At 35.9% G+C, this 13,221-nt stretch overlaps 2 protein-coding genes across 2 annotated transcripts; both read right to left on the bottom strand.

Moving 5' to 3' along the window:
• Positions 1-762: 762 nt before the first annotated feature.
• Positions 763-3,592, bottom strand: LOC140784936 (constitutive photomorphogenesis protein 10). Its single transcript, XM_073132565.1, has 4 exons — positions 3,318-3,592; positions 2,464-2,537; positions 1,307-1,454; positions 763-1,175 (listed from the first exon to the last, which is right to left on the bottom strand). The coding sequence occupies exons 1-4, from the start codon at positions 3,541-3,543 to the stop codon at positions 1,078-1,080; spliced, it is 546 nt and encodes a 181-aa protein (XP_072988666.1). The 5' UTR covers positions 3,544-3,592; the 3' UTR covers positions 763-1,077.
• Positions 3,593-4,096: 504 nt separating this feature from the next.
• On the bottom strand, positions 4,097-10,441 carry LOC140784935 (glucan endo-1,3-beta-glucosidase 4). The gene is made up of 5 exons (XM_073132564.1): positions 10,021-10,441; positions 7,479-7,612; positions 5,680-6,936; positions 4,483-4,510; positions 4,097-4,399 (listed from the first exon to the last, which is right to left on the bottom strand). The coding sequence occupies exons 2-5, from the start codon at positions 7,540-7,542 to the stop codon at positions 4,255-4,257; spliced, it is 1,494 nt and encodes a 497-aa protein (XP_072988665.1). The 5' UTR covers positions 7,543-7,612; positions 10,021-10,441; the 3' UTR covers positions 4,097-4,254.
• Positions 10,442-13,221: the final 2,780 nt, after the last annotated feature.

The following is a 13,221-nucleotide window of genomic DNA, read 5'->3' as shown; positions in this document are numbered from 1 at the left end:
GGTATAAATTAAGAAAGTATAATTTCAAAGCCAGCTTAAGCCAAGTAGAGCTCAAAGCCAGCTACAAGCAGAGCTGCATACAATCTGGGAGTTTTTGACCATTTTAAAGCCTCTAATTTTGTTGTAGATGTCTAATTCACTTAGAAAATTTATAAACGAGTTATGTGTATTTTAAAATTGCTATCCCAATTAATCATTCTAAAATTAAATCACTGAATGGAGCAGCAATGTAAAAATTAAAAATTAAAAACTATTCAAAAAATTAGCAAAATCTGAAGGAAAAAAAATTCATATAAAACCGTTTTTCGATTCGGCAATTTCTATATAGATCACTTATTTGAAAAGTAATTTATATGAATAAAAAAAATATCCCTTAGACTTAAATAATATTCTGAGTGATTTTAAAAATTTTATATAAGTCATTGACCTGCAACTAAAATTTAAAATTATTGACTGAAATAGCGATTTTAAACTCTCTCTGTCTTATTTTTAAGATATAAATTTTACTAACCCTAAGCAAAAAAAAAATTGGGAGGTCTAGTTTGGCCAAAATCTCTAGAATCTGGACAACTAGCCTTTCTTATGACAGAAGTACAAGTTAGTACAGGCTATATGATACATGAGATGGAAATCCATAAGAATGCCACTGTATGATCTATGTTCAAGACTTCAACTGTCAAGCAAGATATTTTCTTCACTAGCACAGTGAGAAAGAAAGCTGGCTGAGCTCCACACTGACTGTGCAAAAGGCCAACCTCAAGCTCAACTGAATGTTTTGATGAAAGATCCATTGACCATAATTATCTCTCAGAAAGTCAAATCGATCACCAAGATGAAACTCCTTAAATAAACTGGAAAACTGAATTATGTTTTTCCAGTCTTAGCTACACAGGTTGTACATATAATCATAAAAGAATTTACACAAAATGAGACATCTAATAGAACAAGAAAAAGAAACAGAGTGGCGCTGCCTAAAAGAAGCGGGTGAGATAACCTGGAGTATTGTAATTAACTTGACAAATACTCTTGGGATTTTCATTCAGTTATAGCCCCAAAGTATTGCACCAGTTGATACCTTTATTTGGCGAACCTTGTCGTCCACTCTGCAGCAATCTTATCATGTTTAGCTCTATCATTCAAGTATAAATGAGCAATGCTTGGTACCAGTGCATTATCTGCATATATCAAACAAATGTTATAATAAGAAAATATAGAAGTCCCATATGAAAAACACAACACTTGGAATGGTTTTCTGCAATTCCCAAAACTGAAAGATCATGACCAAATGGCTAATTGTAGCACATACATGGATCTGGATTAGTGATGATAGCTTTGATGGCCAGTAAGACCTTTGAAATTGTCAAAGCAGGACTCCAATTGTCCTTCAAAATATCCAAATTTAGATCACCTGAAGAACTGACATTGCAGTGATAAATTCGAGTTTTAAAAGTCACCTGCAAAACAAAAGGGCCCATACAAATAGATATGACAGGAAAAAAATAGATGCTAGCGAATAGCAAAATAATTTCGTAATGCAATGTTAAACTTAAATAGTTGGATAGACTTATAAGTAGCTAATGGTGTAAAAGAAGCAACTGCAGTTAACACCAATTAACAACTTCATTCCCCATATGTCAACAACTCTCAAGAATTATACTAAAATGGCTATCCATCAATATCTGTTATATCTGCAAATAACACCAAACGCAATCAGAGCAAGTATGTATCCTATAAGCTACTCCCTTGAAGGTACTATATGTTTGTCATTTATAATATCATTGAAACATAGTTTATTAATATTTGTGAACAGTAATACAATTAAATCTTAATGTTTTATTTAGAAAATCCTGAAGACAAGGGGAAAATTGTGGAATGATTTTACAACCAGGAGGAGAGGGGTAGACGAGATTAGGTGGAAGGCAGGAGAAGAAAAGGGACGAATAAGGGATGGGAGATGGGGGTGTACTGGGAGAAGAGGCCGAGTAAAAGAAAACATGGTTGATGACTGGGAGAAGCAGAAAACATTTCTTATATAAAAATACTTTTAGTATACTAAAAAAAAAGGACAAATTAGGCCAATTATCAAATACACTAAAAAATAAACCCAAATGGCAAATATATGGAGAAAAATTGAAGAGTGTTTTCTATAAAATCATGTTACACAAAAATTGCTACGGTAAAATATAGAACATAAAATGTAAGCAGAAAGACATGGATAAAAGGTTAAAACCTTAAAGTAAAGCAAAACATACTATTCAGACTTGCTAGATTCATTTATAGCCTGCCTAACTAGATCCATTAGATATTCTTGTGTAGGTGCACAAGAACAGATTTGATTGTCATGATGATATAAAGACTAAAGATAATCCATAAATTATAGAACCCAATTAAACTTATGAATCTGCTGCATGACTTCAGAATGATACAAAAAAAAAAATTCCTGTTACATTCAAAATCTCATACCTTCGGAGGTTTGAATGGATAATCACTTGGGAACACAATGTCAAGGAATAATATACCTCCCTCGTATGGTGATCCTATGAACAAGAGCAATATCAGCTTAGAATTCTTGTATATAGTGTGCATTATTCTCATTCACTCAAATGAGGAGACAATAGATCGAATAAATTTAACATTTTCATGAATCTAGTAATAAATTGTATGACAATTATATGATTATCAAGAAGAAAAGCATGGTAGATATGGCATAGATGATTTAGATCATTCAAATGTTTGCATCACATCACCATCAACATCCATTTCGAATGAAATGGGATTGACTGTAGAGTGAACTCAAAGAGACGAGCTCCATGGGAAGATCAACAAGATATGTCAGATTGGCTTCAACTTGCTTATAGTCTTACAAAACTGTAGTGTAAGTTCAAGCAGATCGAAGTCGAGCTAAAAGTGGTATAGCCATGAAACCTACAACCAGTTATGAACTGAGGGAGGTAATTTAATTCGTTCTAGTTTCGGCTCATAAATCAAAGGAGGAGCATTTCGATTTAAGGTGTTATAAGTAACTAGTGCAAAAAAAACCTAACTTATTGAAAGAAAGAGAGGAGAAATTATGACCACACACTATACTCGTATTCAAGAAGTGAAAATTCGCGAATCCAAAATTTAAGGTCTCCAAACACGTTTAAACGAGAAAAACATCAAAACCATTGAAATAAATACCCAAAGAAGCATCCTTTCGCTTTAAAATTCTTGAAACAATCATTGGATTTCTCTAATGTTCGCGGGAAAAAGAAGAGCCAGGAACAAAATTCGAAGTGCATAAGTTGAAGTTGGTTGTGGATTAGGGTTTCTCTTACCTTGTGGTCCGATCAAGGTGGAGACCCAGTGGTAGAGGTTATCGCCCTTGGGCCCCGCGGAGCAATCACCGGGCGGCTCGGCGTTCAGCTCAGAAATCTCCTTCTGAATCCTCTTCCCCGAAGACGACAACGAAGTCGCCGAGACCCATGGCCGCACTCCTCCATCCCCTCCGCCGCCACTTCCGCCGCCGGGTAGGCCCGTCGTGCCGTAGGACGAGGACGACATCGGAGCTCTCGATAACTTTTCCGATACTACCGCTCTATATGCTTCCTATTTCACATTTATAGCCTCAAAAGGCCCCTTATTTATGTATACACCCTTTTCCATATGTGATGTTTGCACTTTTACCCCTGAAATGCTTTGTTTTCGTATTCCCCGAGCACCTCTTTAGAATAAATTCATCAGTTTTGGTCTTCTTATTACCTCTTGGAAAACCTTTAATTTTGAATGGATTTACTATTTAATATTAGTGGAATCTGTGATCCCACCTCAAGCCAATCAACACCAAGTGCAGATAAAAGTAGAGAGCTGTGATAAAATGAAGCAAGAAAATAAAAGGATAAGTAGAGAAGAAGAAGGGAAGTAAGTTGAACAGAATCAAGAGTCTCCAGAAAAATGAGCAACTTTTTGTAGTTGTTCCGCATACTACCAAGATAATGTGAACCATTTTTTCTTCTTCAAAATAATAATAATAATAATAATAATAATAATAATAATAATAATAATAATAATAATAAAGAGGACAAAGGCAGCTACTTTTACAAGTAGAGCATCGAAATTGTGCAGCTAATTGCTTTTAATAACAAAACATCAGAGAGAAAACTTGCTGGCGAAGAGAAGAAGAAATGAGCTTTCTAAACCTACCATCAAATGGTGGGTGCAATTCATCATTATCTCAGGCTGCTTTTCAAAACTGGAATGACAATTACATGCAACTTACAAGTGAACTAGAAAAGCAAACATAACTGGAACTAGGTAAATAATCCAGCAAACTTGAGATGTGATCGCAAAATTTATCGGGCTTGAGGGTCCAAAAGCTGAAGATGGTGTCCCGCCACCTGCACTGGTGTTCGATCCCGAGCTGCAAACAAAATTAATCTTATCATTAGTACAGAACAGCATGGATGTCTAAGATGAGCTTCGATAATTATATGGATGACTCACCTTCCAGAAAAAATGCACGAACCATGGCCTGCAAGAGCCACAAACAAGAAATGGAATGTCAAGATTTTCATCATCACAAGAATGGAGAGGTACATTTTAAACTGAAAAATTGAAGTGCAGTAGCCTATCGGAAGAACTGTTAATACTTCCCAAAAAAAAGAGCAATCATACTTCTTCTCATTTTGGACGAGGTGAGCAGTCATGCTTTGATGTATTAACACATCCGACTTGGTGGTTTCGAAAACGAATGATGAAATGATAAAATTATGGAGCTTCCATGACATTTGGTCATTGTCTTCATCCAGAGGACTGCTTAGAGGCGGTTATTGGCTGTATGGCTAGGGAACGACCTTAACCTCATGAGAAACTTGTCAAGGACATGAGATTGAGTCAATCATTATGGAGATCGACTAAGAAAAGTATTTTGTCTGCTTAACCTTGGGAGCTAATGTTGTAAAACATAATTTCCAAGGGCACTAAACCTTAAGAATGATCTCTAGCTGTAGTCCTGCAGATAATACTTGAGGAATAGTTGTTTTCCTAAAAGAAAGTCTTGACGAGACCAGTATTCTGTCTAATCTGATTAGCTAAACCCTGATTCCCTATATACCCATAAAGTTGGCATCTCATGTCTCACCAACACTTATGGATGAGATAGAACACAAAGTTATTGTTTGCAAACTGTTGCCTAATTCTTAGAAGGCCAAATCAAGGTTATTCCTACTGCAGGTAATCCTTTGCTGTCAAAGACATGAAGAATGATTTCCAAATCTAATAAACAGGTAAAGCAAGAGTGAAGCGCAATCTGCTTGTAATATATATGGAACAAACCATTTGGAGACTGCAGAATGAAAAGGTCGTGAAGGATGCCCCTATACATGTACAAAGGCTGTGAGGAAATAAAACTGATAGAAGTGAAAAAAGAGGTCGTGATGATTAAATGAGGCATAGTAAAACAACAAGGCTACTGGCAACAAAATAATAATGGTGAGGAAACACATCAACCATAACTAATATTTCAAATACCACTGGACTGATTAGATTAATAATTTTTTTGCACCAATCAAGTCTATCCTAGATCTCATCCATGTTGCCATGGAAATGTATAAAACTAAGAATCATTGTAGATAATTTTTGTTGCATTAAGGCAGAAATTAGTTAGAAAATAAAAGGAAAGGAAAGATCAACAAAACTTACTAGGATCAGTAGTCGTTATCATAGCTGTGTTATTGAAGTTGCATGTCCCACCACTTGCTTGTGTTCTATGGTAATAGTCGTTGAATGCATAGGAAGCGACAACTGCAATATTGTTGGAGTCATAACATGGCTGCCCAGGCTGAATAGCACTGCAGTTTGCTGAACCAGGTCCACATGCCCAATCCAGACCTTGCTTCAGTGCTATTGGGGATGCACTGGAATTTGCTACACAGAACATTCCAAGCAGTCCTGCTGAGTCTGCATTTGACACAGCTATATGCTCAAATGTCAAAGTATACAGAGTGGTCCCATTAGGAAAGGCAATCCCCCAATTTTTCTCCGAAACGGGTCCTGGATGGAGATCCTCATTAAATAATTCATGAATGTAAGTATTAACTTGTGTAGTTGGTTGGCTCGGTGTCCCCGAACCATTTAAGACATGAATGATAAGATTGCTATTGTAGGCCAAGGCATTGTCGATGGTAGCATCCGGCTCATTTGGCCCACCAAGCCACGGCCACCCAGAAGCTGTTACAATAATGGGAATGCCAGTAAAATTCATTGCTTGCATGGAGTAGTAAGCAGCATCAACCATAGCATCAAACATGTTGGTATAGTAGAAATTTGTGTTGGGATCGACAATCTGATTATTTGGGTTGAGCGAGCGGAAAAGAGCATACTCTATGGGGAATATGCCTTGTCCTTTGGTATAACCATAGTATGGTTGTGCATTTAGCATGAAGGAAGATCCTGTGTTCTTCAAGAACTGGAGATACTGATACATAATTGAGCTCCATGTTGAATTGAAGGTGGCAGTAGATGGAGGAAATGATTTAGGGATCATGTCCATGGATTGGGGGCTTGAAACTTTCACCTGGAAATTAAGGTTTGTTGCCAGAAGGGCAGACTGGAGGAACTGTAAGGCTGGGGCAAGGACAAGAGCTGCATTTGGAATAGTCGTAAGGACCTCGTTGCCAACTGCAATATACGTGATGTTAGTCTCCGGAATAAAGACAGCAACATTCTTGTTAATCCAGTCAGCTGCTTCTGACCGAGATTGCCCTATACGTAGTAGCTGGTCATTGGGAACCCCAACCATAACTTCTATTCCAGTGTTTGCAAGGGCTGTCAGCATCTGATGGTCTGCATCAAATAAGCGTACATGTTTGACCTGTTTCGCTTTGAGAATTGACACTACGTCTGATGCCGATGGCAAGTTGGACATGTCGGTACCAATATTGATCCCCACAAATGCACCTACAGCATGTGCAGCATATCCAATTATATGCAAGAAAATAAACAGAGCAGCTGTAGCATAAATACAAACAAGAAAACATAGAAGGCAAGCAAAATAATTTGACAAGCTTGAAAATATTATTTGAGGCTCACTTATAGCTTATATAGACTGAATAGAAAGACAAAATAGGTACAGGAAACAAAAGCAGAACAGGAAAAACAAGAAGTTCAGTTAAGACAAATGATTAGAGTTTTTAATACTGAGCACATACTTGGAACATTTAATAAAACCACAATCAGATATTTCAACTCTTGGAAAGTTGTCCCACAGAAAGGTAGAACAAAATAGAACACTCAACACAACAGTAATAACTTCAAATAATAATGTAACATAGAGAAAACAATAAGATTCAGAAGTAGATAAAGGTTTAATGATTAAAATTCACAAACATAATTTCCCTGTTCATAAAGTACATCTTAAGTTATTCAATATTTTGTATCCTACAATCCACCAGAGCAAAATTAGACCACTTTATGTACAGCTAGAAGTAAGATTGAATTACCTGATGCATTAATGAGCAAGAACATAAGTAAAAATAAACATTTCTTCCATTTCTCAGGCAACATTTGGCCGAGTAGGCCTCGGGATTCACTTGGAGAAAATTCAAACGTATTTCCCCTGAGCCCTTGTACCAGACTGCAGGAAGGTTGAGATTGTTAGAGCTGAAGCAGTAAACTGGACATTGCAAGAAATTGGGTGGAAATTTGACATATATAATATTCCAGTTAATGGAAATAGAGAAGAAATTGGCAACAGAAGAATCATAATTTTTCCTCTCTATTCAGATCACCAAGTACATGATACACATACTACTTTATGTCACAGTTGACTTCTGTCCAGATTAATAAGTCCAAGAGAATAAGAACCAAAGTTCTAATGGACTCTAGAGCACAAATGTCATATCAATTGGTAACTTGAATGAGAACATAGAAATATTTTATTATGGGAACAATAAAAGCCTAAAAGTTATGTTAAATAAAATAAACAATTTTAATTTATCAAATATGAACTTAAGTCATTTAGATTATGACTATATGAGCAGCATAATATCCTATGATCACAGCAGTAATAACTATATTGCTTCAGTACTTTTAGAAAAACAAAATGACGAATTATGAGAAAAATTCTAACAGAAAATCATCAGTATGGGGGGGCAAAGATCTACAGACATAATTAAAAGACATTTGAGTGGGGGAGGTGATGGGGTTCTCAGTACCAGGGAAACCTCAAGAAAAGATGTAAAAGAGACAGAAGAATAGGTAAGTATCTAGAGACATAATTAAAAAACATTTTTATGGGGAAAGGGTACAGGGTGTCCTATTCTTTCTTGTAGAAAACATTTATTTCTGTGACTATCCCCAAGTTGGTATCACCTATATGACAATTGCTATTAAATTTAGAGGACAAAAATTATAAAGGTTTTATCAACCCAATGGCTGTCAATAAGCAAGAGCAAGAATGCACCATACAGCTTTATTACCAAGGTATTCTGAGTTCTGATATAGTCAAGAAAGAAGGGGCAAAGTAATGACTCTAAAATGTGACCCAGCAGTTAAATCCAAACTTAAAGGTAATTGCCAAGCAAGTAGAAGAAAAAAAAAGTAAAGCAATTCACTGTTCATTTTTTCACATAGTATTCTGTGAATTGAACCTTCAAAGTTAATTGATATAGGGAGAAAGTGTATTATCAGATAAACACAAATTAACCTTGTTTGGCGAATTAAATGCTAAAAAATGACTTACGGGCAACTAAAAGGAGAAGTGATCTGGTAACTTCCTAGTTAGAAGAGAATGCACCTGTTTTGAAGGTAAAGCTATCACCTTGCATCCAAGAGTTCATCGGTTTAAAGATTTTGAAACAACCTCTTTAGAGATAAGGATAAGACTACCTATACTTTCCCTTCCCAAACCTTTTGGTGGTGAGAATCTCCACACTTTGACACCCTTTTTCTTAACTTCCTCATTAGCTAGATATCTTCTCGCCAAGTCATCATTTACCTCATTACTACAAGTGCTCTCCATTACTAAAAGTATTACCTGAAGCATGAGGACTATTTCATTTATCATGCTGCTGACCCACTACTTTTGCGATTTCTCATGATCAAATAATAACATATAAGATTCATAAGATTCAAGAACACACTGTTGCACTTTGTTACAAATAAATTATGTAAATATAAAATATAAAACTATCATTTCGTAGCAATTTAACCTTTTAGTGTTGTTGGTGTATTAATATGGTATCAGAGCATAAATCCTAAATTTAAATCCTATCAAGTTCATCTGTGATCTAAATATAAAATATCCACTCATTTAGAACTAAGTCCTTTAAATATAAAATATCCACTCGTTTAGAACTAGGTCCACTTATTAAGCCCATCAAAATATCACATTCCAAAGTGAGCAGAAATGTTAAATATAAAATATAAAATTCACCATTCTCCAACTTATGGAGAGTTACTTGATTTGGCATTTGCTTCATAAATTGTGCAAACCAAGATATATATATATATATATAAGTAACCCCTAAAACAGTCAGTGAAATGAAGGATAGCATCATTCTTTTAAGGAAATTTCCCAAAAGAAACGCCATACAAAGATTTGGTAGAATATTTGCGGTTAGCCAAATTATTGACAGCAACTTAAATCAGTCCTCTCTAACATTTATCAACTTATATTGTTCTAAATTCTCTCAAAGTAACAAACCCTAGTTCTTCCTACTAAAATCTACTACATTGATCCAATTGATCCACTTGATCCATAAAAGGTCAGTAGCAAAGCCAAAATATATAGAAAGGCACCACCTTTCCAAGGTTCAGGACTAATTCCATCTCCAAATAACATTAAACTTGAAAGATCAGCAAGTAAAGCATTTCCCGCTGACAACCATCTCTGACTTCACACTAAGGTCATCCCTTATTCGTATTATGGAGCAAAAAATCCCATTTTTCCAAATACCCACATAGCAAAACCAGAAATAAATCACCCCAAGATCAGAACCCCATTAAAAAAATTTAAAAAAAGAAAAGGTAGAGAAAAAACACCTGATTCGACTTCCCAGCAAGACAAAGTGAGGAGCCGACGAGTCGCTCTTCTCTCTGTTTCGCCCTTTCAAAGCAAATAAAAAAAAGAACAAGAAAGGGAGGGTTTAAGGCTTTTCAAGAGGCGAAGAGGAGGGCTTATGGAATGGGAGGAGAAGACGGAAGGCTACGGAGCTCACGAGGATGGGAAGAGCCCAAAAGTGAGATAGTGGGGGAATCTCTAAGCAGGAGCTTTATGGATCAGTACAGTAAACTACGCGCATGTAGAGAGAGAGAGAGAGAGAGAGAGATTTCTGAGAAGAATCCAAAGAGGTTTCTCACTACAGCTCCCAAGTTTGAACCTTTGCCTCCAGGGAGAGAGAGAGAGAGAGAGAGAGAGAGAGAGAAAAGTTAAGTGCAAAGAAAGGTTTGAAAAAAAAAAAAAGACAAGGATATCGACGTCTAAAGAAAATGACGAAATAGATCCTCTGCAGCCCCATTTGCATGAATAATGTCTGACATGACTACCTGTCAGCCATTCACTGGATGCAACAGCAAACAGCTCACATCTCAGGCCTCGAGGTGGCCATCCACGTGCTATTGTTTTTCCATACACCATGGCCATGCCATGTGACTATGCGAGGACGCACTGTATCTTGTGTTTTAATTCTTCTCTATATACGCACTTCTTGGACACTCTCTTCTCTCAACGCACGTCTTAATAAAAAGGTTAATTACATTAACTATATCTTAATGTAGATCCACTAAGCAGTGACAGAAGAATCACTTAACTTTAAATAAATATTATTTATCTCTCCTACTCCTGCCGATTTCGTGCAATTCTTTGAGGCAGGAAGTCCAAGCGTATCAATAATTTTTATATGTGCAGGTGCACCAAGAAAAGTTTTCAATTCACATTCACTGTTACAAATTTGGGGCTCGTTTATTCTATAGGAATAAGTTGATATGTATATTTAGTCTGTTGTAGTTGATATTATTTTTAATTGCAGAACTATAAGTGATACAAAAAAGAAAAAAAATCAACACTAATTGGATCTCTTATATCTAAGGAAAAAAAAAGCTTAGACCGCAGGAAAATAACTCGTTAATTTTGATATGTCTTACGAGTTTGATAGATAGAGACAAATGAGAGATAATTTGAAGAACCATAGCATACAAGCTTTACCAACTAGCTAGTTTTAGCTTCCTCTCGATCGTCTCTAGAAGTAATGCAGCTATAATATGTGGAAAGTTAAAAAGAAACACAAGCATAAAAAATTAAGAGACTCGACGACTATCAAAATTGCATGGACATTTTGTTTGTTAGAGCATAACGAGAAAAGAAAGCATAGACAGAGAAAGAGAAAGACGAGCTAGATTGCAAGCAACAAGTGATAGAAGGACAACAAATAAGGAAAGAGCAAATACCGTTGAGGTTGGAAAAAAGAGAGTTAAAAATGATAGACGAGAAAAAAAAGAGCAAGACAGTTCCTCTCTTAGCCACTTAAGCTATAAGAGAAGAGGAAAAGCTCACCGACTATGGTGAGGAGAAGACTCTCGTGGGAGGGTGGAAGAGCCTACGACGCCAAACCTTAACAAAACTATGACCGACGTAGGAAAGATAACCTAGCATAATCTAATCACATGCTAGAGCTCATTTCACATGCTTCTTTGGGTATGTATGATTGACCATACACATCTAATGACTTAATTATTTATAGAAGATAATAAATAGGATCTAAAATTGAAGCCGGCGCAATCAAAATTTTTATACACATGTGATCTACATGTCTGTATGCATCTCATGCCTTGCACCCAAACTAGCCCATATTAATCTTTCATATTTGCTACCCTAGTGGTCCTCAAAGCAATGCAAAAGTGTTTGTTAAAAGAAAAAAAGAAAAAAAAAAGAAGAAGAAGAGAGTGATCCACTTATATAATCAAAACTTGATGTTGGATTTGACACACACACACACAAATTGTTCACCTATGATTAGTGCAAGATATGAAAAAGAAACAACCAAAAGAAGAGCCCTCAAAGCCGGCAAATGGTCGTGCATGGCCCAGCCGATCAAGTGCACGACAGCCTACAGCCTTAGTAGAGATACCAAAAGGCCAAAAGAAAAAAAACTTAATATACATAAGGGCAATTGAGTAATTGCACAGAGCCTACGTGTCAGTAAATTGACTAGCTAGGGGTAGTGTAACTTGGGAAAAATATATATAAGATAAATAAATACAAAAGGGAAGAACAGGGGTGCAGGTATAGTAGTCAGGATTGCAATAATGGTGTCAGATATGAAAGAATTAGGTTGGCATTTTGTTGTATAATAAATAAGCCCAATCTTAACCCTTCTTAATTCGATCTGGGTCTCATTTGTTAGATGGATCGGATATAGTTTAATATAGGATTAATTATACTTTTATATAGCTCATTATTTTCACATGGATTCATTTATTTATTTATCTTTTACCCTGGTAGTGGTAGTAATGTTAATGTAATTACTTTATAGGCATACAAGTCTATTAATTATAATTAAAATAACTGTTAGCTGATTATAGCAATATTTGCGTTTGGAACCTCGAAATAGTATAACAATTTTGGCCAATCTAAAAAAACTATTGATAAGACTAACAAAGAAATATAATTTATCATATAAGATTTACAATCAGTCGCTCTTCATCTCTTATTTTAATTTAATGGTAGGTTTGTTTAGTGCATCGATGTGTGCTAATATATGGATCACAAACATTTGCCAGATATCGAAGTGATTAATATGTTGATGCATATTAATTAATCAACTATAGTAGAGTTAATATGTACTTTCTCTATGACCAAGGAGGTTCGTAGGTTTGACTCCAACTCCAAATAATATTGTGGATAAATTATTTATTAGTTTGATAGATTGGCTTGATTCGATTGATGACTTAGTAGGAGTTTTGTTCGAAGCAATTGTTTGGCTTGAGGTCTAGACTAATAGCTAAAAAAATTAGTAGAATCTAAGTGTCTCTGTATCTAGGAAGGGTTGATTTTTTTGTCCGATCTATATATAGCTTGCAGGCTTTTTTGGGTTTTGGGTTGGGCCAACTGCAGCTTTGGGAAAGCTAAGTCGGTGACGGGCGGCCCTGAGGCCCAAAAAATATAGATTTATTATTTTATTATTTTATGTCTATTAAAAGTGTAAACCGAGCCCAAACTCGTGGTCTGGCTCGGGCTTGAGTCCA

The sequence above is a fragment of the Typha latifolia genome, chromosome 3, assembly GCF_019914945.1.
Source record: "Typha latifolia isolate L0001 chromosome 3, TyphaL0001v2, whole genome shotgun sequence".
Lineage (NCBI taxonomy): Eukaryota > Viridiplantae > Streptophyta > Magnoliopsida > Poales > Typhaceae > Typha > Typha latifolia.
Note: the sequence above shows the minus strand (reverse complement) of the source record. Positions and strands in the feature narration are given on the sequence as shown.

Coding starts and splice junctions, on each gene's coding strand:
- LOC140784936 (XM_073132565.1), bottom strand. CDS start 3,543: ATGTCGTCCTCGTCCTACGGCACGACGGGCCTACCCGGCGGCGGAAGT. Junction 2,538..3,317: donor CACCTTGATCGGACCACAAG/GTAAGAGAAACC, acceptor TCTTGTTCATAG/GATCACCATACGAGGGAGGT. Junction 1,455..2,463: donor ATCCATTCAAACCTCCGAAG/GTATGAGATTTT, acceptor TTTGTTTTGCAG/GTGACTTTTAAAACTCGAAT.
- LOC140784935 (XM_073132564.1), bottom strand. CDS start 7,542: ATGTTGCCTGAGAAATGGAAGAAATGTTTATTTTTACTTATGTTCTTG. Junction 6,937..7,478: donor CTTGCTCATTAATGCATCAG/GTAATTCAATCT, acceptor CACATGCTGTAG/GTGCATTTGTGGGGATCAAT. Junction 4,400..4,482: donor TCGTGCATTTTTTCTGGAAG/GTGAGTCATCCA, acceptor TTTTGTTTGCAG/CTCGGGATCGAACACCAGTG.